This window comes from Tyto alba, unplaced genomic scaffold (genome assembly GCF_018691265.1).
Source record: "Tyto alba isolate M040663 unplaced genomic scaffold, T.alba_DEE_v4.0 Super-Scaffold_14, whole genome shotgun sequence".
NCBI classification, from domain to species: Eukaryota; Metazoa; Chordata; class Aves; order Strigiformes; family Tytonidae; genus Tyto; species Tyto alba.
The window spans coordinates 47,961,438-47,986,567 of NW_024881276.1; the positions used below are offsets into that span (position 1 = coordinate 47,961,438).

Here is a 25,130-nt window from a genome sequence, read left to right on the forward strand (position 1 = left end):
CCAGCAGTAGTTCAAAAATCACCTGGTTTCTTCTTCCAGCATTTGCTCACCTGACAATTTAACAAACTGGCCCCGCTTACTACATTGAAATTCTAGAGATGCTTTTTGGTCAAACGCTTTCCTAGCCTATGCAAATGACTGGTGTGGTCAGAACAATCGGTGACATGACCAACTGCTCACCTCCAGAGCCTGACAGCATTTTGCTTCCCTTCCACATGGAACAAGAACAGTTGACAGCGTACACTGGGTTTCAAACTGGCTTTCATTCGGACAGCGTGAAAGAGTTTATCCTCCACAGCTAGAAATCTGCATGCAGGTTGTTCAGCAGTACCTCCTACGGGGCAAATACTAAGCCATGTGCAATTCAGGAATGATTCTGTTTGAACAGCTAATCACTGGTTTGTGGCAACAGCGAAACTTGGTATAAAGGGCGTGCATAAATTTGTCACATAACATGCATCTAGTTTTTGCAGTCTCATTATACGCTTCATGAAAGGTATCTGTTTTGTGCATATATGTGCATGTATACACACATGTGCCCTTGTGCAGCATGGCTGAAAGGCACACAGATGTAAAAAAAAAAAAAAAACAAAAAACAAAAAACAAAACTATTAAACCCCCTAGGGAAGCAATATGATGAAATTGTGGTCATTCTTGTGCCCAAAGTCCCCTCTAAGGTATATGATTCCTGGCCTGGGAAAACAGTATCTGGATCTGGGGGGGGAAGTAACACTGCTATTGCAAGCTATTTAACCATGAATGTGTTTTCACAAACCGGCAGCTCATGCTGTTCACATTAGACATACGCTGCACAGGTATATAATATTCAGTAAAAACTAGTGGCATGCTCCCTGCCTATAGCACATTTCAGACAGACTACAGGAAGCATTAGCTAGCTATTTATGTGAGCCACTGTTAATCTAGTCTGGTTTGTAAACACTTACCTCAAGGTCTGAGACTACAGATAGGGACAGCAGTGATTATGCTCTGAACTCTCAGCTCCACCTTTAGAATTTTAAAAAAAATAAATCTACAAACACAGCACCCACCAGTTACCAGTGTTTGAAAACGCAAGGGAATTGGGGTCATCCACTCTCCCCTTCTCCCCACCCCCGGTACTCCCACATTCTCAAGACAGGCAAGCTGAAAGTAACCCAAAAGGAGGGTCTCACTGATCTCACTGGGTTACAATCGTTAGACCTTAGCCCAGGCTCTGGGAGTCATTATCGATATTCCATTTCCTGATCGCGTGTTACCGTGGAGCTTCATCACCCGTATTACAGCAACAGGGGTTGCACAAAAACTGTAGGTGCCTTTCAAGATACAACTGGATCCATGTGTTAGTATGCTTTTTTCCCAAGAAGCTCAGCAGAGACGCAACTGTGCAGGTGTGCGAGTGCAAGCATACACAGTCTTCCCATCACTTCGCACTACTACTTCCCCAGAAAAGTTCTCAACACATCCTGAAAATACGCAAGTTGCCCAGGTCTGACTCCTCAGTGGACACAAGCGCAGCGAGACGTGGCACCTCAGAAAACAACCTTCAGTGACACCATTCTGCATCAGAAAGGTACGTGAGCTCAGTTGACTCACAATGTAATCATCATGTATCAAAACAATCAGCAGTACAAAACATGCAGTAAAGATGATTAACTCAAGTTGTACTTTATTTTATTTTCAGGATTAAAAACCCCAATGATATAGACGCAGAGTAAAGCAGAAAGAAACAGATGTCAGCTCAAGTTTATCTGCAGTTCAAATGAGGCATCCTGGTTTCACAAAACTGAATTGGACAGATGGGTAAAGCACAAACTGCCAAGAGAAAGAAGAGAAACTGCACAAAATATAAATTGAGAATTGTTAACTCCTCTTCACCTGGCTCCCTCTACCCCCTTCCACAGTATAAATAGCACAAATTAAAAAATTCAACTGCAAAATACATCTGACATTTACAGAAATCAAAAGAACCATCAAATTATTTTTATATAGGATGTACTGATCAATTATTTTTTCAGAATTAAGAATATATTGCAGTTCAATTTAAGCGAGACACAGAAGTTACCACAGGTCTAACAAAGGGTACGAGAAATACCGTTTCAATGAGCAACACAATACACAAATATTCAGGAATATAAAATATAATTAGATTCAGCAAACAGTTCTAAAGCTGACATTTGTATTCTACTCCCTACAATTAATAATAAAGTTTATTTACTTGACAAGTCTGGTAGAGAAACAAATACATTTACAGAAGTACACATATTTCTTCAACAAGATAGACGTATTGAATCAGTGAGACTCACTTTTTAAATACAAACAAGACTGATTTAACCACCTAAACCAAACAGCCAATAGGATTACCATTGAAAGGTACGACTAAGTCAATCACTACAGTCTTACCACAGTTAGCCCAACATACATGTTCTTAGTATAAAATTTATTTGCTCTTCAGCATACGTTCTGGCTCTTCCACCCATCTGTTCAGTGATAAACCAAAGCTGGAATAAGAATGTCAGACAGAAAAGTAAAAAGAAAAACAAACCTAAACCAAAAAACTTCTTTTCCACTGCTGAAAGTACTACATCCTGACCTAACTTGAATTTTGAAGTTGTGGGTCAGTTCTGTTCCTCACATTACACAATTTCTCTGTGCTTAAACAGCCACTGAAAATTTGCCTGAAGTTTTGTCCTAAACAGTGAACCTCTGACCAAAGAATTTGCTTATTAGGGATGGGTAACAATATGCTCAAGTCTAGATGAAAGCCTTACTAAAACTGCATATGGAGTTTGCATTAAATATTGCATATTCAAGTAAATCTCAAGTCTCACATGCTCTCTCAGACTGCCATGGGTAACACAATTTTAAATCAAAACGGCTGTGCTCTCTGTTCATCTGTAAGTCCCAAACCCTGATCTGCTAGATGATACAGCAATGAACTCTGACACCTGAGACAGGTAAGCAAAGAAAATATTTCCAAAGGCTTAGCCAGATGAGCACAATAGATAAGCATCTTGGCAGATGCCCTACTTCTGTTTGAGCCAAAATCCCTGTTCAAAAGTGCTTCTTCACCTTTACTGCACAGATGCTTTCTAAGCTCCAACATATTAACTCAGTACCAACACAGCAGAAGACGGAATGTGTTAGGAGCAAAGATACCATTTTCCCATTATTCCTTCTCCAAAGACTCTGATTGCCAGAACAGGGGCCTTTTTGCAGTCAGCATTTCTGCTCTGAAGCCTCCCAGTCTGACATCTCTCACTGACCACAGCACTCCTCAAGCTTGCCTTGCCAGGACTGTCTCCAGCAGGATCCTCTCTATCACAGCAAAGCACATGCAAGTCAGTATCCCTTCAGTTCTTGAGATAAAATTGGACAGCAGCAATCTGTCTTTTGTTCTCAAAACCCCCCCCCCCAATATTACAACTCCCAGCTCCACAGCTGTTAAATGTATTAGTACAGCAGATTCATAAATAAGGAGCCAAGAGATTGTCAGTCTGCAAAATTGAGCAATAATTCCTCTTTATTTTCACCTATAAGCACACAGTAAGATTCTACAAACTCATATATGCTTCCTAACAGACTCCTCCTTGCTGCTTCCCACCAGGGATATATATAGAGGTCTCCTGTGCCTCAGGTATGCCCTTGAATTGCACGTGGCAGCGATCAGTGCCAGGGGAGTGTGCACACCACCAGAACACTCAACATTCAGTGATTGCACATTAGGACAAGAAACGACAGCCATAAAACAATGTCTAAGTAATAGACCTGTATTTATAATATCTGTAATAACTAACCATACAAGTAATTATTCAAGAATACGGAATTCAAGTACTTTGCCTCAAGCAGCTACTAGTTTCCTGGCTTTTCCTCTCCCACCACCTACAGAATGGCCAAGTCCTCAGAGCAGTTCTTCTGGGGCAGTTTTCAATCTGTTTAAAAGTGAACCCGACTGCTTGGGGAAGATAGAAGCAAGACAATCAATGTATTCAACAGGTGCAGGTCTACACCAAAAGCAAGGAATGCCCAGCCTTCTCCTGCATTCATGCCAATCTCTCTTCCCTTCGAGCTCGTACGCACTCAACCTTGTGGGCTGTTAGCTGCTCCATGCTGTACCAGCTGCAGCCCACTCAGAGGCCACACTCTTAGCCGAGGTTCTTGGTACAAGCTGCAGCCACTGTCACTCACCTGCCAGACCTGCTCCACGCTGCTGCCTGAACCCTGGCTGAACGCTGCCACACCTCCCATTCAGGCACTGGATGCAGACTACTGCCCGGCTTCCGTGATTCTCCCGTCCTGCTCAGCTCACCTTTTCCTTTTTATAATGCTGGAAAATAGAGTCTGCAGCCCGAAGTCCAAGTCCAGATGAGCTGCGTTTTGCAAAGTGCAGGGGAACAAATCTAGGTATGTTATAGTGCTACGCCAGAGAGACCAGCCTATTACCACAGGTAGCTTTTAGGTTCCCTAAAACCAATTCTCAATGTCATCACTAATGTCGCCCACAGTATCCACAGGAGATATCCTGTTGCAGGCAACTCTATCTGCCAATTGCTCAGCTCACTGTTGAGACTGTCAGGTTCCTCCCAGAGGGGCGTAACACCAAGCTCTGCTCTGCAATGACACACGAGTCTCTTCAGACAGGCCAAACTCACAGAAGTGGTTCCTCCCCACACATACTTCATCATTAATCCTAAAGCTATTTTCCATTTCTTCTCCCTCTGCTAACACTCTTAACACCTTGCATGCCTTTGTCCTATTTCAAGAGGCAAGAGCTAACAGCAAATATATTAAGAGAAACTTCTGAGTTTGTCCTTAAAAATATCTAGCTAAAGCCCTGAGTTACAACCATCACATCTCTATTCAAATAAATACAACAGAGGGACTAACAACAGTCATTACTCTTCATTCACAATATAAATACTGGTTACACCTGATAAATCTCTTTTGAGGTAGATATATACAGTACAAAAATATATTAGGGGTCACACGCAAACATCATATTCACTTCTCCTCTTGTCCTCCAAGGAAATCTTGCAAACATATTTCTGCCTCACCAGCATTCAAACCAAGTTTTTCCAAGTTCTGAGCTCTAAGACAATTTGCAGCTAAAAGACCCCTGAAACCAAACACATACATTTAAAACTATCATGGAATTTCAGTTGAGGCCATGAGAAAAGTAGGTTGACACAAAATTCAGCTAAGGAAAAATCCAGGTATTTTGAATAACTCTGAAAACAAAATAGTGCTGTTCAAATTCAGTTCCAACAGTTTCATAAACAGAAAAAAAAATACCAAAAATAATAAAAACCTTCTGCTGAGATTTTCAAAAGAAGTTTTAAACCAGAAATTTGAGCTTTAATCCCCCAAAACTGATTTTCACGACCTGCCCCCATCACTGAAACACAAGAGAAAAGGAGAAAGATAACTTGAGAGACAGGCACCCCCTGTCCCCAACTCCCTTAGAAAAAGGATTCAGTTAAAAAAAAATTCAAGGAACTCTAATGAAAAACATGCAACCAACAGATAAATCAGATTATAGCCTGCTCAGAACTCGGCCAAGGTTCACATGGAAGGTTTGCAAACATTTAAACTTGTCCTGAGTTCAAAGTTTGTGACAAGCAAGTAAAGATGTTTTGGATTTTTTTCTGGGTTGTCAAACCGTGATGGCAGACACAGGGTACATAAAATAAATAATAAATCTGAAGATATACTTTTCTTTTGAATAAAATATCTGTAAAGACAATCCATTCTATTATAAATAGCTTGGAGATTAATACAAATTCATAAACACTGAATAATTCATGCACCCACAATTGCTTTAGGAAGATGACCAAGCAGGGAAGTATCTGCAAATCAGTCGCTTTTGTGTTTTTTGTTTTTTTTTTTTTTTTAACCCAAGATAAGATAGTAGGACTGCTATCATCTAGTCATTGAAGTGCTGGTAAGTACCAGCATGTGACTGCATTGGCTCAAACACACATGGTCACATTTTTTTGTGAATCAACGCAAAAATGAGTACGACCACAGAAAGAAGCAACACTGATGCCTGCCTGGGCTTGTGTGACTATTGTTTGCTTTGTCACTAGTGGGTGCAGGCTGGGGAAACTTCTCCCCCATAGCTGTGGCCCTCTGACTACAAGAACAACTTTTGGGTCTGATTTCAGAATTCACTTTCACATTGCAAATCAGAGATTCAATATTTGGGTTTTGAGCATTCCTTGTCAGCTCCAGTTCTATCTTTGAATACCAAGCAAACTCCCACTTAGCCCACCTCCTTTCAGAGAAAGGCTGCCTGGGTGAGAGACTTAGCCCAAAGAAAACTCAAGGGATGGAAAAAGACAAGCGCCCAGCAAGCAAAAGAAAAAAGGTTGCACTGTGGTTTCTAAAATGTCTCACAACAGGAATTCAGGCTTGAGAATTATGATCCTCATAATTTGAAGACTGAAATGTTCTCCAAATTAATGCCAAAAGAAACACACTTAAACATGGCCGCAATAAATGTATTAAAGTATTAAAATCAAGAGGTCCAGAAGAACAGTTTGGAGTCCAGAGGCGGAGCATGCCAAGCCCTCACCCGTCAGGCGCAATGGACACTTGGATATTCACCACAGTGTAACAGCTTCCCCCTGAACAACGGCAATATTGTTTCTTCAAGTGAGTCGGAGGTAGTGTCTAAAGCAGCGTAAGGACTACAGCAGCAGCCTCCAGCTGAGCCCAGCTACGCCCCAGGAGCCCCGAGAACAACGCCGGGTCGGCCGGCCGCGGGGTCGGCGGCGGCCCCGGGTTTGGGGCCTGGTGTCGGGAAGCAGGCGGGGTGCGCGCAGCGGGCCCGGGCACCCCGACACCGGGCAGGGGTGGGGGGGTCGGGTGCCTGGCGGCGGGTGGGCAGCGCCCTGGGCCGTGGCAGAGGGGGGCTGAACTCGGCCAGACGTGCAGCCGTGGACAGACGCGCAGCGGCACGCTCCGCGCCGCTCCCATCCACGCACCGCTGGGAGAAGGGGCCTGCCTCTGTGATGCTTAGCCACCGTTCCGCTAGAAAACTTTTTTGAAATAATCAGAGATTACAGTAGGTTTCACTTAATAAATAAGAGATCTAGCACAGCTCGAAGATGTGTCCACTGAGGAGCACAAGTGGGACACAGCAATCAGCACGCAGCTGCAGATTCATCCTCTTCTAAAAGGAGGTCGTTTAACGCAATCACTGTAGCAGCAAAGTCAACTAGCTCCACAAAGTCTGATGTGATTATGTTCACACCCCTGATGCCCGGCTTCTGTGCTTTCACCCAATTTAAAATCATGGGCAGGTTCCTAAACAAAAAGAAATAAAGGAAATTAAACATTTTAAGAGACTCTTCGATATACACATAGTACTTTAAGTACAACATGCTGCTTGCAAATTGTGTTCTCACATTTGTGATCACGTCCCGACTGTCACCCAAAATGCAACTAGCCTGATAAGAAAAGTGATTAACATAGCATGTGGTCATTAGCTATCAAATAGAAGTATCGGTCAATCTACCACACATATAAAATCCAAACTACCACACATACAAAATAACTTTTCGTGATCTCTGTATTCACCGAGTGGACTGTGCTTCTTCATTTAATGTTGCACTGCAACTTCTTCCAACCTGGTTTGGTTTTGCTCAAGGGCATGCTGAACCAAAAGCTTAATTTCACAGCAGACTTCAGTGTAGCACAAGTGAAGGCAATACAGGGCCTCAGATGTTCCCCTGCCCACCTCTGCCTCAGGGTTGGCAAGAAAGAAGTTTGTGGGGCAGCACACCACATTCCTATCCAACTCCTTTCAGCCTCCAGACCTGCCCAGAGCAACAGGATCAGGGAAACAAACCCAGAATCAAGCCCTCAGTTCTGTAAGGGTTGAGCATCCCACCAGACATCACTGTAACCAGAGAAAGATGAGGTGTGCCAGGAATTGAGTTAAATGAAGTTCAAAATTCTACAGAAGGGAGAAGTTTCAGTCATTTCTTGGACAGAGTACAAGTCAGGAGGTTGCACAGGCTCTTTTGCGCTCTAACAACATGCAAACCCCAAGGTTTTCAGCACAGTTAGAGACAAATGACTAAATATATTAGAATTATTGAGTGCCATAATATGCATACAAAATTCTATGAGAAGATAGTAGGCAAGCAAATTAGGTAACAGGATGGGAAAATAAAATAAAAACCAACCCAACAACCAAACAGAAAACCTAAAGGCACCCCACAGAGCTTGCTCCAAAAAGAAATTCTTTTCAAGAACCAAGAAAAGAGAGAACCTGAGTAAAGGCATAATTACTGACTCTGTCAGGGGACAAACTAGACTTCAACCAGGTAAGTGTGAATGTTGCACATATCTCCTTTAGCAAGAGCTCAAGAACACTTAAATATTTGTATTCAGGGAAAAATTTCTATATGAAAAAGTAGATGTCAACACAGAACTGCAAAGACAGATTTACACATACAAATCAGATACCAAGTATAAATGTATACAAGCAATCATGCTTTAGCAAACAGTGGCATCTGTTTTAAATTTTCGGTTTACTTTCAAACAAGTGGCAATGATGGGGCTGAGGGAGAAGGACCGAGCGAGGGCAGGCTTCCAGCCTACCAGTGACTTATAGTCCAGCCCTCTGCCAGGAGTCACTTGAAACAAAACTGCTTGCCTATCCCATGAAATTAGATAATTTCTTCACTAGTTCAAAACTAGAAATTCAGTAAAATATTTCCTTTAAACACGAGACAACAGTACATTTAATATATGGTATGCAGACGTAAGTTACATCTGCACTTTGTGTTAGGTATCCCCACCAACCGTATGTATTTATGTTTGTGCAATCTGACATCAAACACCAGTCTTAAAGCACCTGAGCACCATCTAGTGTCCACTGCTGACCGCACAGGTGTGGGCAAAGAGCAAGCCAGAGCAGGGACCTCAATCTATTGTGGCAAGCATCATTTAGTTTTCATTTTCTTTTGCTATATTAATGTCTGTAAACAGGAAGGAGACTTAAAACTCCATGACTTATACTTCACCTGGAATTTCTGTGCTTTTATCAACCGCTTTTGTGACTGAAAAAGAACAACACTTGCTCTTTTTAGAAAGGATTTCTAAAAAAACATTTCTAAAAAAAAAAATAAAAATGTTATATCGACTTTAGCTTCAAAATAGTAACACTAATTACTATTAAAGTGACCAGTAATTCTCCCAAAGGGAACATGAACTGACTGCTGAAGATAAACACACATGTCTCTGCTTAATATTAAGCTCAGTTGTCCATCAAATTCAACCAGTGGTGACCACCTATACAAGGTATAATTTAAAACTTAATATCATAATGGCAAGATAAACTGTTAGTGACATCAGAACAGGCAACAGTAAACAGGGAGCCAGGAGACCAGATCCCACTGGACTGTTACAGTTCTAGCAATTTTTAGCAAACAGGCTACAAGGGGATAACGCCATAAAACAAAGTCACATGGATCCTATCCTGGTCACCTTGCTGACACTATTAAGAAAGTCACTGGCACTCTGCACTACTCAAAGAGAACCCCTCTTCTAATGATCTTACTCGCAGGCAAATTAATTTTACAACAGTCAGTAGTATAAAAGAAGTCAAATTGTTAATCTACGTTTTGGTAAAAAACCCAAGATGAAATACCACCCCATGTCATACATCTTCGGCCATTACTGAAACTACCAAGTCAGACTTGTACAGACAAATGCAAAACCAAGCCCACAAATATGCAATTTTCCTCTACAGCACAAGGGTTTTTTCCCCACTAAATTCAAGTTCAGCCAATTTGAGATGAATTACTGGTTTGAAACAACAGGTCCAGCCCACATTTTACAAAATCACATCACATTCAAAGAGCTCCAATTATCAGGAAGCACAATTATACTTACATATACACCCTGTTACTTTGTTTTTAATGACTGCAAATCTCTCACGAGCAACAATAATGAAGCAAAACTGCATGCTTTCATCATCTTACTTCTAAGCAAAGATTTCTTAATTTCTTGCTTACTCAGTGCCTCCTTCAACATGAAACGTGGTAAGTAAAGAGCTGAGAAATGAAGACAAGTCTTACCTACGGACAAGCGTGTTCTTCAGACCACGAGTTAGATGCCGTGCAATAGTATTCACTCGAGGTGTAAGAATTGCTTGAGAAACATGAAAAGTCCCATAACGACTTCGTTCCTCAAGAGTGGTCTCCAGGAACTGTAACAGTTTGTGCACGTTGGTTGTATTAGCCCATGGTGCTGGTATTTTATTCCCCGGCCACAGGAAAGGGTATTCCTGATACAAAGGGTAGTGGTAGAATATGAGAACCTAACAGAACAAAGAAAAAGGAAAAAAACAAAAATCCACAGTTATGTTATTTATCTTTAAACAGGATGTTGCATTAGTTTATGCTTATGCAGTACTGCAGCTAACACAGCAGTTAAAAGAGGCCCAAGCAAAAAGAAGCTGCTCGTGAATCATGATCGTCAGTAAATTTGTTGCACTACTGCCAACAAAAGAGATGAAGATCACTTTGGTGAGCTATGAGGACAGGATTGCTTCAGGTTTTAAGGGTCATCAGTTCAAAATGAAGAAGTTGCCAGCAGCATACTGAAATGTTATTCAAAGCATTCAGTTTAAGAGCATTTCACAGTACTGTCAGAGAACACTAGCATCTGTACCTGAAGCTAAGGATTTCACCTGCCTTATGGCCTTCTGCGTAACTCCTATTAAGTGGATAAAGCATACCACCAGCTGTAGATACCTTTGTCACGTTAAAGCTTACATGCTTCACACTGGTCAAAAAGACAACAGTTTATCAAATCCTCACCACCACAAGTCAGCACAACATGCCCTTCCAGAGAAGAAAACCATTTGTAAGGAGCACAAGGCCCTGAGGATACTATCATTCTCTTCATTATTTAAGGAACATGCTTGGGAGCAGGACAGAGTCTAGCCACACCATGGATGGAGGGCTACACAACTGCATGTAAATGGAGGGAAACGTGCACGCTACATAAAGGAGGCCCTAGTGGGCTTTAAACTGGCTGTCAGCAGTGCACTCAGGCCAAGACCTCTGAGTGGGAGCCATACTGAGCCTCTAATTAAATCTTAACCTTTCAGGTTTGAAAAACATTACACATCCTTTCCCTACCTGGTATTTTTTCTCCCACATGTACTGTAATGTTACATATTCTACACATTGAATGGAACAAAGTTTGGATCCAAAGGCTGAGCGGATCCTGTTGATCAGGAAGAAGTGATGTCTGTCATCCATGGCATAGAAGTGATTGAAATCCAAGAAGATTACTTCCTTGGGGTGCTGCTCAAGGAAAGTGTTAATCTCCTTCAGCCCATCCCATACTTTGATGCCAAACAAGCCGTGTATGAAGTAAATCTCTTGTCCCATTTCCTCAGGTTTGGAAGATACACGAAGATCAAAGTAGCGGATCCCACCTTCCAACTGCTCTTTGAAAGTCAAATTCTGAGTTACTGACCATTTCTTCATGATTTTTTTAACCAAGGAAATTCTGGCCAAACGTTTGATGGCTGTGGTTTGGTCCGGTCCCACAGGAGATTTCTCATCAACCCAGTAGCTGAAAGAATCATGTGACCCTAGGAACAAAAGTCAAGAATATTTAATTTTAGGAAACTGACTCCCCCAAAACACACATGCCCACGTGCCCTCTAAATTGAGAAGTCCTACACACATGGCAGGGTCGCAGAAGAGTTATGCTCATGTGTGAGTCTTTCAGACTATCCTCTCCGCCTTAATTTTCCCTAACCATACATCAAGAGCTATGCTTAAGGTTCTTGGTTTGAACTGTTTTCTTGTGTGAGCTCAAATCATGACCATAAGATAAACATCAGTGGTAAACTTCCTTCTAACCTTGCTTCATTTACAAACTATCAATCTACCTCCAAAGCTTTCTCAGAGCCTGGCACATCACTGATTTGAGACTAGACCCCATCTTCATCCAAAGAATCTGAGGCTTCAATTTCATTCTACCTGATAAATCAAATCATGACCTGATACAAAGTTCTTGGAACTGATCTCGTTATTCACACAATAGACAAAGGGACCTGTACCTGCATGTGCCTTAATAGCACATCTCACTTTATCCCCAAGATAGTAAGTAAATGATTAGTTTGAATGGCAGGCAATGACTGGCTGAACTCGGAGATGAAACAACTGAATACACCTGTTACTGTGTGGTTCAATACCAAGGTCACATTCAACAAGTTCATGAATGTGTCTTGTCTGGCAGTGCCTGAGTAACCACAGATATGGTAAATATAATTCATGTAAAAAGACAACCAACAATCAAAATTGCCAGTCGCCGCCAAAATTACGCAAGCCTGACAAAGCTTTTGTAATACAACCTGTACCTTGGCAGAGAAACTGCATCTCCAGTATAAAATTTGTGCTTACTAGAAAAAACCTCCAACTGAAAATTCAGTAGTAATGGGAAACAAACCTGAGAAATAATAAAACTCCTTCAAAGTAACAGCTTCAGAGTCCATTAAAGATCCCTAGCTGGGCCAAGTCAATAACAGAACAAAGAGTAGTAGGGCAGTGTATCTCAGTTTGTGCTGTACCAGGACAGCATAAAGCAAAGATGTGCAGAAGCTATTGTACCATAGACTGAGGTTGACAAGTGTTTTCTAATCATTTACACCAGGCACTGGCATCCTGGCCAAGAAGCTGCAACCGCTCCAGGCATGAATTCCCTGTGGAGCCGCAGCCAGGAAAAACACCACAGGAGCTCTAACAGCCCTGCCTCCCTTTTTTCTTCAGGACAGAAGATGAGAGATTCCCCACTGAACCAAACTCCACCTGCTTCCTGCACACCCACCTTGCTGAAGTACAGGGAAACCATCTTCGTCCCCTATCACCACCGGCAGCTTTTTTTCCAGCAGCTTAGGGGGCACAGTGACCCTGCCAGCATCTGCATTTTCCCTTCCTGCATGCCCCAGCATTCTCGTCCCTGCTTCTGGGACTATATTTCTCTAGAATTTCCTCCTCTATCTCAGGCTGCAACTCAGTTTTAAAAAATATCTTAATTTTTCTTTTCCAATTTTAAGGCAACATTTGAGGCATTCAGAGCCTCCTTTACCCAAACCTTTTATTTGTGTACCAGTGCTCACTTAAAGACTGATGAATTTCCTGTGATGCAAGATCAGAGTTAGAAACAAGATTATGATCTCAACTGGATTATCTTGTCGGGATTTTTTAATCCAGATGCAGGTACAGACTGTGTGCAAACCAAACATCAGTTCACAGCAACCTTAAACACACTCTTGCTCCATGAATTTCAGCTAGTTCAAAAGTACTGAAAAGGAACCATCAACATTAGTTTACAGGCTTTAAAAACGTACACTAAAGCCAAATTCTCATCAACTCTTCATGAATTCTTCACTGTTTTTGTAAAAACATGCCTCTTGGGTAGCTTTCCAATCAGTCTTCTAGAAAAAAGTGGCAAGTAACAAAAAAGCTGTTTTCAAAAGACGTCAGCTTATGAAACTATTTAGTATCTGTCACAGTAAACTACATCAAAAAGTAATTGTCAGTTTTGGATGATACCTAGATTTTTTTCCCACCTCCAAATGTGTAACCCCAAATAAAATACAGGATCAAACGTCTAGTGAAGACATTTCAGAAGAAGCTATGTAAGGCCTGTCTCATACTGCAAGCAGATGTTTGAGTTCTATACACCTCCCTGTACAGCAGGACGAGCCTTTCAAGCTTGTACAATATTTGGAAAGGAGACTTCAATTGCAAGGAGCTTGTCTTCTGCCTCTGAATAAGTCACTTGGCACAAAGAAGTCAGAGGGGATTTTGTTTTTATTTGTGTGGGTGGGTGTTTGGGTTTAAGCTCCCAATTCTATTAACTTCTTCCTCTATTTAGGTCACTAGAAAATTGTTTAACACGCTACAATAAGTCCGTAAGAAATATTTTCTTTTCATTTTAACCAAGACTGTGCTGCAGCCTCTAGAGAGCTGTCTACAGAAGTCACTCCCACCATTATGCTCCCTCAGACAGTGTCACTCATAAATCTGACTTATGAAGGAATGACAATTTCGTCTGGCATCAAATACACCGTTGTCAACTCTGTTGTCGAAGCAAATCCAAGCCAAGAAACAGCTTGTTTTCCTAAGTCTGATCACATACTTTATAGTTACAAAAGCCTTTACTTTGCAGACTGCCACATACAAGGCACATTAAGGATACAAAGAATAAATTTCTCCTTGCACTATCACAAACCAAATTCTATTTATAGCTCTAGAAAGCAAGAAGAAAACAAGCCACAAGCACATTGCAACTTTTTCAACACGTACTTTAAGAACTGTACTCCTTAACAGGGCAGCTGCTATTTGAGAAACCAAACTATATGTGACATGTTTCTATAGTTAGAGAAGATCCTTAAACCTCCTGCCCTGTGGCTCTGCTTAAAAGCCTAGGAAATTGAGCTTTTCATTTACGATGAAGTCAGCATGTATACCTAGATATAATTAAGGAGAACGTGAATGGGAGCAAGAAACAAGCTTTCCTCTTTATGGTTATTAGAAGACCACCTCCTAGGAAGGACAGGGGAACATCATCAATATTGAGACCGGAAAGACACAGCAGAAGTTCAATTAGATTCAGAGGTCATTTAACAGGTGGTCAGCCACTAAATGTGAGAAATATCTAGGCCAAACCTGGACCAAGAACATTTTTACTCTGGTAAGAGGAAAAAGGAAACTGAAAACTTGAAGCAACAGCACTGGATACTTGTTGGGCCGAGGGGTAAGAGTTAGGTGAGGATCCACGTCAGCCACCAGGCCCTTCTTTAATTTAAGATCACTGTGTTATGTTACCAGCTCAGCCACTGGCTTTTAATATAGCTTAGCTGTGATGTTAAGCTACACACTAAGCTGATCACATCATGTTGTCAAAATAATCGCCTGCTCTCCTTCACTCTACCCCTAAACTTCATGAAAGGCCTAGCCATTCTGTAGCTACAGCAGAAGCCTGGCTGGTTGCTGATACAACACAATTCTTTCTAAAAAAGCATAACTTAAACCAACCCAACTCTGTACAATTTAAAAGGCTAAAGCCAGAGCCTACACCAGAAGCACAGGGCAGACCAGATTGTACAGCAACAGAAACAGGGCTGGCAGTTCCTGAACAGAGCAAGCATCACAAAACTCCCATAGCAACACACACAGAAAAGGCTTTTCCATGTGTAAGAAATCCCTTTGTGGTCTGTGTTCCCCACCACCCAAATGGCATGCATCTCCAAATTATACTGGCTGCTTTTCTCAGGAAACAAAAAACCCTCAAGAAGTCTTGTCAGCAAGACATTTCAGATGATACCTGAAATCTTAAACACACATAACACCCTACACTGGTTCAATAAATCCATTCCTTAAACATATCGATTGTGAACAAAGGAACTAATGAACCTAGGTATTTATAACTTCCATCCTACAGACTGAGAAATCAAAAGGCACAGAAAAGCCAAGAAACTTTGTCTTTATTGTCCTTCGGGGAACAGAGGCCAGAATCCCAGGCTGAGCCGCCTCAAGGGCATGTTCCTGCACATGCAGCACACTTGAGTCGCTGTACAAGAGGACGGATTAGCATTTAGATTGCAAACCTTACTGAGCTGCTCCAGTGACATGGCACTCATCTGGGGCTCAGCCCTTCCCAAAACCAAGGGAAGCACAGGAAATAAACAGATGATGATTTGCCAGTTGCTGCCAACAGGCTGAAGATGCATGGCATGAAGCAGCAAGCATTAAATTTAAGCATGAAAGAGTCTGCACATTCAAAGAAAAAAAAAAATAGGGGACTGCTAATCAGCTGGCAGCTCTTACAGAGTAACAGACAATGGCTGCTCTATTTTGATTTATTTCATCTGACAAAGACTGGAAGCTTCAAGGAAAGCAGTCACATGCCATCAAATGCCCAGATATTTAACTATCAAAGGCTGTGATATGGTTAGAGTAGTATTAAAGAGGTATCTTCCAGACACCAGATTGTTAAAGTGATGAATAGCCCTCTTAATTTTATCCCAATAAGTGCAATTGTGGATTAATTTTTATTCCTATCTTTAAACCTCTTTCTATTCTCCTTACACTAATTTCCTTGAGTTAATTGTATGTTAAACAGTTGACTTCTCAATTCAATTTGTATGTTAAATAGATTGTATTTCAGTGTTCAGGATGACTTTTTTGTTGAATCCTTTGTGCTAATTGTTAGAAAGCAGCCTTTTATCATCACATCTGCAGCGAAGTCTATCTTTCCAGGGTGTCTATTTGTCATGCTACTTAGTCACAGATAGTCAAATTAACCCATGGTGTAGCTCAAACAAATGACACTCATCAACAGAATGTTATTAAGCCTTGAATTTCAACAATTAATAGCTGTATCACTTTGTATTATCTTTTGTTTCCACATCAGTACTTTCTGCATATACAGTTGCAGCACAAGGATAGGAATAAGCATCATCTCACCAGCCCCGGTGTCCTCTTGCGAGCTTGTAAACTTACCTTCAAGAGATGTTAGAAAGGTAACTACATGGCATGCAAAATGAAGAGATCTTCTAACATAGAACACACTTGTGCACTGCTAATTATTTGAAAAGATGACAAGAACTTGGAGGTTTTTTTGATATGAGCATGTCTACCAGCATACTGCTGGCCTCCCTGGTTTCAAGGCCATGGACTAGTCAGAGCAGCAGTTAAAGACACTTTCTGAAAAATAAATTAAAGCAGAAGGGCAGGAGAGTACACAGTCAATAAGTTTAACTAGATCAGAATGATTTGGTTTCATCTTCACATTAGTGGAATATTAACAGGATGAAAAAAATGCACGAAAGCCTCTTGTGTGATATGTTAAACGTTTGTAAGAAACAAGGTCAACATACTGTACCAAGCCACTAAAAGCATTAAAGTGTCATTTATGGACAAAGAATCACCCTAGCTGTAGTGATGCCAAACTCCTTAGAGTAAGCTTTGCTCACTAGACAAAGTACATTCCCCATATATTACAAAACACCACACATGACATAACATAGCAAGCATTACATAGCCAAGACATCTAGAAGCACAATCATCAAGTTCCAAAAACACAGGATGCAAGTGCTAGCAAGTTAAGGCTGTCCCACAGATGTCCTTCTAAACCAAATGTCTTGTGTGTGCCAGAACTGAGGGAAAAACGGGATGAACGTAAGTGCCTCTCAAAGCCCAGAAGTCCTCAGGATTCAGGTCATTAACAATCCAGATTTTCTAATCAAAAGATTAACATCTTAAAAGCTCTTCACTAATGAAAAGCAAATTGAATAGTTCATATCAACTTTCCCAGCAAAAAGAGGAGAGGCAGGGATAACAAACATCCTATTGATAATTATCTAAAATTATAAAGACAAATATTTATTTTAATAGAATCCTTGAAGGAATCCTTTAGGTATTCTTAATGCAGTCTCATTAGGGAGGACAAATCCTAGTACAGACCAAATCCTCTTATGAAGACTTCTTCTCTCTGTCAAAGAATTACCCTGATTTCCCCCACTGCCTCTTTCAGAGTTTGGAGATGGAGTAGGGGGGAATAAAAGGGGTACAAAAAGAAATGGAGAAAGGAACTTAAAACTGTCTTGGATAGAATTACCACATGGTAGTTTGCTTTTCTTTTCAGCCAGAAGAAATCCGTTTGGCACTGGTTGGAGTTATCGCCATTAAAGTTTTTTGTGACTTGTCAATGACTTTCTATTTGACAGCAACCTCAGGTGTCCACATTGGGAAAGCAGAAAGTGGCAGTACTTCTCTACCATTTCAATGCATGAATGGATCCACCTGCTCTGAAAAAGCCTTCAGTTTAGTCTCCTATATTCCTCTGTTTTGACCACTCAGAATTGTGGATGAAGGGCTCATTCTCTTTTGAGAAGGCTCTAGGGAAATTTTTTATTTTTTTCACTACACAGTACTTTTCCTTCTTTTTACATCTCTTCTGGAAGAGCAGGCAAACTGGAACTTTCACACAACACTGAAGCACCAACCATTTACATCAATATTATGATAGGTTTTCTGTTTGAAATAAAACTTCAGCATATTCTGCACACATTTACCAGGTGGTGCAGTCACTCTCTAGGGCACTCAGATTTTAATCTGAAAAGGAAAAAAAGTTTTTCCTCAAGGAAAAAGTTAAGATCCTTGCATGCTGTCTTAAGAAAACTTTGTGGCATTCCCAGAACAAGTCAGTTTTGGCTAAATAAATGACAGTGGTCCTTTGAAAAGGTGAAACCCTAAGATTTGAGGCTGGCTTTTCAGTGGAAGTCCACATAGACCCAGTACAGTTATTTCACTATCTGCCACACCAGTCCCTCACATAAAGATGTATAAAGGGAGTAGTTTGTTACCTGGGAATAGCAGAACAATTTCCATTGGATATTCCCATCAGTATAGCAGTGCAGAGAGTTTAACAGCCCCTCTCTAACAAGAGTTGCGATTTGTTGCTACAATGAAGTAATCAACTAAGGTAATAAAATAACCTGTCCTTTCAGGAGAAGTCCATCCTGAAAATTCTGTATTTACAAAACATATCCAACATCATCACACTTATGCAGATGTTTTCTTCTAATGGGTATTACCTCATCGATTGGTAGATGCCAACTAAATTGTGATGAAAATAAAGCTTAGTGAATCAGAACATTAACCATTTTTTCCCTTCGAGCTTTAATCCAACAGATGGTCAGTTTAGTTGATTCAATGATCCTTTTAATTAGGACTCCAAAGGAGTACTGTTTGGAAGGAGGATGTAGTCTCAAGCTTGCCAGCGCTTCTCCCCTCAGGAGCCATGTCCATGGTACACACCAGCCCATGAACAAAGACAGAAAAAAAACCACCAGCATTAGCAAGTTCAGCAGCTCGCCTCAGGGTCACACAGGCAAAGAGAAGACAAATCAAATCTAATAAGATCCTAGTAGCCATTTCTTAATTAGACAGGGCTGCTTCTTTTAAGAACCATTTCAGTTCTGCTTGGCCAACTACAAGGCAAGCAGCCCCCAGGGCTTTTGGTGACCTGTTGCCCTGTCGGGACAGCAGAGCTGGCCAGAGCCGGCGCGTGGGGAGACTCACAGGAGATGCCCAGGGCCCCACCAGCCCCAGGGGTTGCCCCCAGGCCTGACACACCAGCACAGCAAGCACCCAGCAGTCACACTATGGCACCGCACCGTCACCCACTGCCGCCTGTCATCTCAGGAAACCCTCCCCTCCACGCTCTGTAGTCCCGTGTCCCCCCCCCCACCTTCAGACTTAGCTATGGCCTTGGCTGGTAGGGCTCTTCCTCTTACTACTGGAAGTTTTGGCCACAGTCATACTGACACTACCATGAACAAACTATGGAAAGTTACGCAATTACGAGTCAGTTAGAAAGTTAATTAAAAAGAGTGCATGTGTCATAGGAGGGAATTGAGCAGCTTGACTAGTGCCATAGTTTGGAACATAAAACAGATTTACCATTTTAGAGGGCCAGGGACACATGTCTCCTCAGAGATTAGCAAACAGACAAGCCAAAGGCATTAACAACTACTTCAGCTCTCCAACATGGTCTTATTTTAGCCATATTCAAGCCAATATGATTTTCTCCGTTAAAAAGAAAATGCTTCTGGAACTGTAAAACTCATCTTTTCCATCAGCTCTAGCTACCTACAACCCAGCCTCCCGCTGGCAACTCTCCACCAATCGCTCAACCCGATGCAGGCAGGAACGGCTCCACGTTCCAACTGCTCTGCACGGCTTAGAGATAAGATCCTGGTCACCCTTCCACAAGCTTTCGGGGGGAAGAGCTCACACACCAGCTGGGATCACCAGAAGGCGATGGAAAAGGCTCTGGGCACGGTCCCAGGCCATGGCTAGAGAGCTGCCCTACCTCTCCCCGGAGAGGCGGGTTGCTCTGCCCGCACGTTCCACATCAATGGAGCACCCTGCCTAGTGTGACACTCAGCTCCAGGTGTACCAGTAGCTGAAAAATTGATTTTTGGTGGCAGAAATTTCCTTCAGTGTTTCAAATAGGTACAAAGTTTGACCTACAATACAGAAACATTTATATTTCAAGATGAAAAAAAAAAGAAATCTTACACTCTAAGACAAAAGCATTGGTGTAAGCTTTTTTTTTAATATCACATTTCAAAGTGCTGAAATAAACCACTTTTCCTGCATTTTCTATTTTTCAGCTCTCAAGTGACTCCAAACTGAACTTGGTTCAGATTCAGATTAATTGTTCCCCAACTAAGCTTACTTTTTACTAATAGCAGGTGTTTCACCAAAGATCTATGAAAGAAAATATAATTGTCCATGTTCTCTAAATACAGCCACTCAACCTGTTGTTCTTTCTTGCCTACATCTGCAACACCATGACACATCAGGTTAACCTTCATGTTCCCTCACGACACCCACCCAGGGGTTTGCCCAATCCCACAAACAGTTGGTTTCAAGACGTTTTCCTGGCAGGTACCACTTCTCAAAAAAACCCCCAAACCCTTCTAAAACATCATCACCAACACAGAAAAGCTTTCCATCAGGTTAGCTTGCTGAACACACTTATAGGTACTTGTACGAATAGCGGAAGGAAGGCAGGCAACAGAAGCAGCATTTGACTGGCTTACTTGCATTATGAAAGGGCACCTGTAACTATTCTGGGTGCTCCTGCAAGAAGCAGTAGATCCCTACTAAGGTCATCATAAATTTCCTCTAGAAGACAAGGAAAGAAAATCAGCACTGGGGAAGAACTCACAGCTGACTATCCTGACCAGAAGAGGGGACAAGTCTAGGGATAGTTTAATCAAAAATTGTAAGTATACCTACCTGTTACATCATGGCTCCTAATTATTCAAAGATGGAATAACTCAGACAGAATTAAGTAAATGCATTATTACCAAGACCCAAAGGAAAACTGCTTACTCTTCTGCTCATCACATTCATCCAGCACCTTGGGGGCTAGACTAATAAAACCCTCAATAACCAAACACTGATGGTTGGCAGCAAACGTCTGCTAGATTGCTTTGCTATCTCAAAGTAACAGGCACAAGCTTATCATGATCTCAAAAAGTGGATCTTAAGACAGAAAAAGTGTTTCACCTGTCCTAATACAATTTATGCAAAAGCTTGATGAAACTGGAAAGCGGTGCTGTATCTTCACGAGCAGCGAGATTTCTAAGACTCTAGCACCTAGTTAATTATGATACTGTGAAAACTACTTAGAAAGGTAGAGTAGTTAAAATGAAACAGTACAAATTGGACATGCCACTGTGCTATGAATTACCAGTGTGCAAGTACAGACAAGAAACAGGTTAGGCTTCTCCAGCAAATTCTTTAAATAGCTAATTTACTTCAAAAGCAGATCAGTGAGAGCATTGCAGCTTTTTCATGTGTTCCATTTCTCAGGGGGGAAATAAGAAAACTAACAGGAGATGGCCAAGGAAAGTAGTGTCACAGTTGCACATGATTTCATGAAATTGTTTAAAGTAATCTTGCTTGAGATTAAACAAATACTATACGATATAATACCCTGCCAAGGATCACATTCACAATCAAAATGTTTTAGAGTTAATTTTTAAACCCACATCCAAAGAGGATTAGTCAGGAGTACAACCAAGAGAAAACCCTCTAGAGTTTCACAGAAAGTCACCACTTGATCAAAGTGGTTAATTTTGTTGACTATATCCTATCTGTGTAAGTGAATACCATTTTAGTTACCTGATATTCAGTAATTCCTCATTGCAAAAGAACCCTTCTCATGACATGGCACGGGAAACCTCATCTTTTCCTTGGACACAACTAAACTCCTTTAACATTTTGTCTAGATTTTTTTCAATAGAAACAACAGAAAAGGACAAACTCAGGAACTGCCTGCATCCAAGCTCTGGAAGATGATCCTAAATTTTTCAAAGTCCCACTCCATTTTGAGCACAGAATTAAATCAGAATGTAAACCCCATACTGGTATACTTCATGAAATACCCACCTTCAGCATCATTTGCTACCAGTTGGTTCTAAGGATTGAGCAGAGAATGACTTTCCCTGCCCTCAGGTATCAGTTTTCACACCACATTGAATAGCTCAGGGAATCATAGAAAAAGGACCCCCCAAACGTCATAACTGCCTTTTTTTTAAAGCCAGTGAAAACAAGCAGCTCAAAAAGCAGAACTGTTTGCAAGAAATAAAAAAGCAGAACTCCGTGCAGGCGTCCTTAACTTCATATAAGAAAGGTAACACTTTCCCACTTACAATATCATACAATAAATTGACTTTAAGCAGTTTCTCTTCTGTGTATGCTATCAATTAGTTCGCTATAAATAGCCCCATTACACCCACGTTTTGTCCTTTTTTAAAAAAAGTAGAATCTTTTATTCTTTAAACGCTGCAATTCTCCGAAGTGCAACAAGGTAAAAAAACAAACAAAACCAAACAACAGTTTCATGGTTTTGAATGCTGACTTTATTTCAGCTTAAAACAAGTTTTAAGGTTTCAACTCCTATAGTTACATCTCTGCTCCTACATACAAAGAGTGACTGGGAAGAGGGAGGGGAAACCAAACCAAAAAAGCAAACCAAAGCAACAAAACCAGTTGAGTCCATCGCTCCAGCGGAGAAAACTAGTGCATCCAGCAGTGGACAAAAGCAGGCTGCACCTGTCATACGCACACACAGGTATTAAGCACAGACAAAAACTCTTCTCATTTGAGCTGATGTCTACTCTTCATCTCTCTTTTGAAGACAGCATTGGCCTTTGTTGCTATTTAGCATCTGTAAATAGATCCCTCAACTGCAACCTGATTTGTACAATCCTTTCCTTGCACACTACCAGTAACACCACCTTGGCTCCCAAAAAAGTTGCTTTGTCAAGCACAACACCAAAAATCCCCTTCAGCAAAATAATCATGGGACTAAAATACTAAAAAAGATAACATTCCCAAAATGCCTACCTGAAACATCTCTTCCCTGCTGGCAGGTTGCATGAGGGACATGCAGGAAAGGCGTGGGAAAATACACCAACTTTGACCACAAATAAACATGCACCACAAGCATTTTCAAAAAATACCAGCCACTTGAATTTTATACGAACACCGAACTTCCTTTCTGTCCCTCTTTCCTGTTTGAATGAACAGGGTTACATAAAATGTTTTTGCTACTGTCAGGGTAAGAAAGGGTGTTACTTTTGATTAAAACAGCATTTCAACTGTTCTACTTCAGTGAATGCAGCAGTGAGTGCTGTGGTACCCCACAGGAGGTGTGTAGTCCCTTCTCTACGTGCTTCCAATGTCCTTTGGTCATCTCTGCTGGCACAAAAAAGCTCGTTACCCTGTTTCTAGGGAAGCGCCTCTGCATATGTAATACCCACCCAAAAGGTTTTGACAAGCTATGGCACTGCCATGAAAATCAAGCTTGTACCACTAGTGACCAGAGTCTAACATCCAGTATCAGAACGAGCTGCTACAGTAGTCACCCCAAAAGTCTTCCCTATTGACATCTGCAAGCAACACCAGGTTATTTTTTGACATTTACAGATGGCAAGTCAGCCTATTCCTAAGTAAGTTTAGGGTCACCTGTTGTCTTCCTTATCTGTCAGTTTATCTATCCATAAACCAGAACCGGTAACAATTATCCTTGACAATTTCTTAAACTGGAAGCTCCGTGCACATTTAGGAGTTAGTCGCTTTAAGTTCAGATGGAAAGGGGAAAGACATTTTAAAGTAACTACAGTGTTTTAGCGTCTTCAGTTGTAACACCGTACACTGGGACATTTCACAACCGTGCTGTACTCTTTTACCCTCTCACAAGCCACGTGCAGGTTTCGCTATAAAACGACACTTCCATTCGACGAACCCCCAGTTGTTCGGGTCACCGTCCACAAACCTTTCTCCCTACCTGCTTCCAGCCTTGCTCAGAACCACCCGAGAAGCCCTCAAGAGGGCCTCCAGAGGTCACTGCTGTCTTCTCCAAAGCCGACGAAGCCAAGCAGCAGGTTCAGCGGCCCGCAGACTCGCAGCTGTCGCTACGGCAGATTAAAACGCTCCGTCCCCTCCCGCCGCGGCCGGGGCTCCCGTTCGCCCCTCGCTCGCAGGCAGCGGCTTCACACCCCAAACCGGGCTCCGAACAAGGGCCCCCCCCACGCGCCCCACCGCCCGCCCGAGCCCCCGGCACCGCGGCGCTAAGGCGGGGACGGGCCGCCGCCCCCTGAGCGCCAGCCCCCCCCCCGGGCCCGGGCCCGGCAGCCCCGCGACCCCCTCCCCGGCCCGCCCCGCCGCCCTACCCGGGATGGCCAGGTTGGAGAGCGGGTAGGAGCGCAGCGCCGCCGGCAGCGAGCCCATCCAGTCCGCGTTGCCCTCTGCCGCGGCACCCCCGCGCCGCCGCCGCCGCCGCCGCCGGCCGCCGCCACCTCCCTCCCTTCCGGCCGGCGGCCCCATCCCCGCCCTGGGGCTCCGCGCCGGGCCGGGCCGGGCCGGGCCGGGCGGAGCGGGGCGGCGGTCAGGCCCCTCTCCTCCCCGCCCCCCCCCCTTATGTAACAGGTGCGGCCGCGTCACAGCGCTCCGGCGGCCGCCAATTGGCTGCCGGCTGTTCGCCCCGCCCCGCTGCCACTCGGCCCCGCCCCCCGCCCCGGTGGGTGCCGCGGCCTGTGCGCGGGGGGGTGCGGCGCTGGGTGCGTGGGAGCCCGCGGCCCGCCGTGCCCGCCACGCCAGGGGGGGCCGTCACCGTCGCTCGTCTTCCCTTCCGCGCGGGGCTCCCGCTGCCCCTCGCCGCCTGGAATCCAAACCCCGCTGAGCCCGCCGGCGGCACCTGCCGTGGAGCCCTGTGCTGCGCGGCCGTGGGTGGCGGCCCCTGCCGCGCTAACAGCGGGGAGCCGCTGCGGGTTTGGGTTCGGAGGGTCGCTCCACTGCAGCGGCCCCCCCCCAGCCCACCCCCCCCCCCCGGTGCAGAGGGCCGCCGCCACGGCCCCGCGATGTCGGGTGGCCGGTGAGCGAGGGGGCTGCAGCGATTTCCACGCCGCGCCCGGCGGGTCGGCATCACAGCGGCAGGTTTGAGGATCGCGACTGGGCAGCCCCGGTCCCTGGGCCCTTCCACGGGTCCTTCCCACGGGCCCAGGG

At 43.2% G+C, this 25,130-nt stretch overlaps 2 protein-coding genes across 5 annotated transcripts in view; both read right to left on the reverse strand.

Moving 5' to 3' along the window:
• The window catches only part of PHLDB2 (pleckstrin homology like domain family B member 2), a 128,147-nt gene extending 123,883 nt beyond the window's left edge, over positions 1 to 4,264 (reverse strand). For 3 of the 4 annotated variants that reach the window (XM_033005299.2, XM_033005300.2, XM_033005298.2), the window contains exon 1: positions 4,186 to 4,264. The gene's annotated coding sequence lies outside the window, so the exon portion shown is untranslated. The remainder of the gene's footprint in view (positions 1 to 4,185) is intronic. The other variant, XM_042788283.1, reaches the window with a different exon arrangement.
• Positions 1,645 to 24,464, reverse strand: PLCXD2 (phosphatidylinositol specific phospholipase C X domain containing 2). The gene is made up of 4 exons (XM_033005230.2): positions 24,299 to 24,464; positions 11,157 to 11,617; positions 10,089 to 10,330; positions 1,645 to 7,305 (listed from the first exon to the last, which is right to left on the reverse strand). The coding sequence occupies exons 1-4, from the start codon at positions 24,450 to 24,452 to the stop codon at positions 7,143 to 7,145; spliced, it is 1,020 nt and encodes a 339-aa protein (XP_032861121.2). The 5' UTR covers positions 24,453 to 24,464; the 3' UTR covers positions 1,645 to 7,142.
• Positions 24,465 to 25,130: the final 666 nt, after the last annotated feature.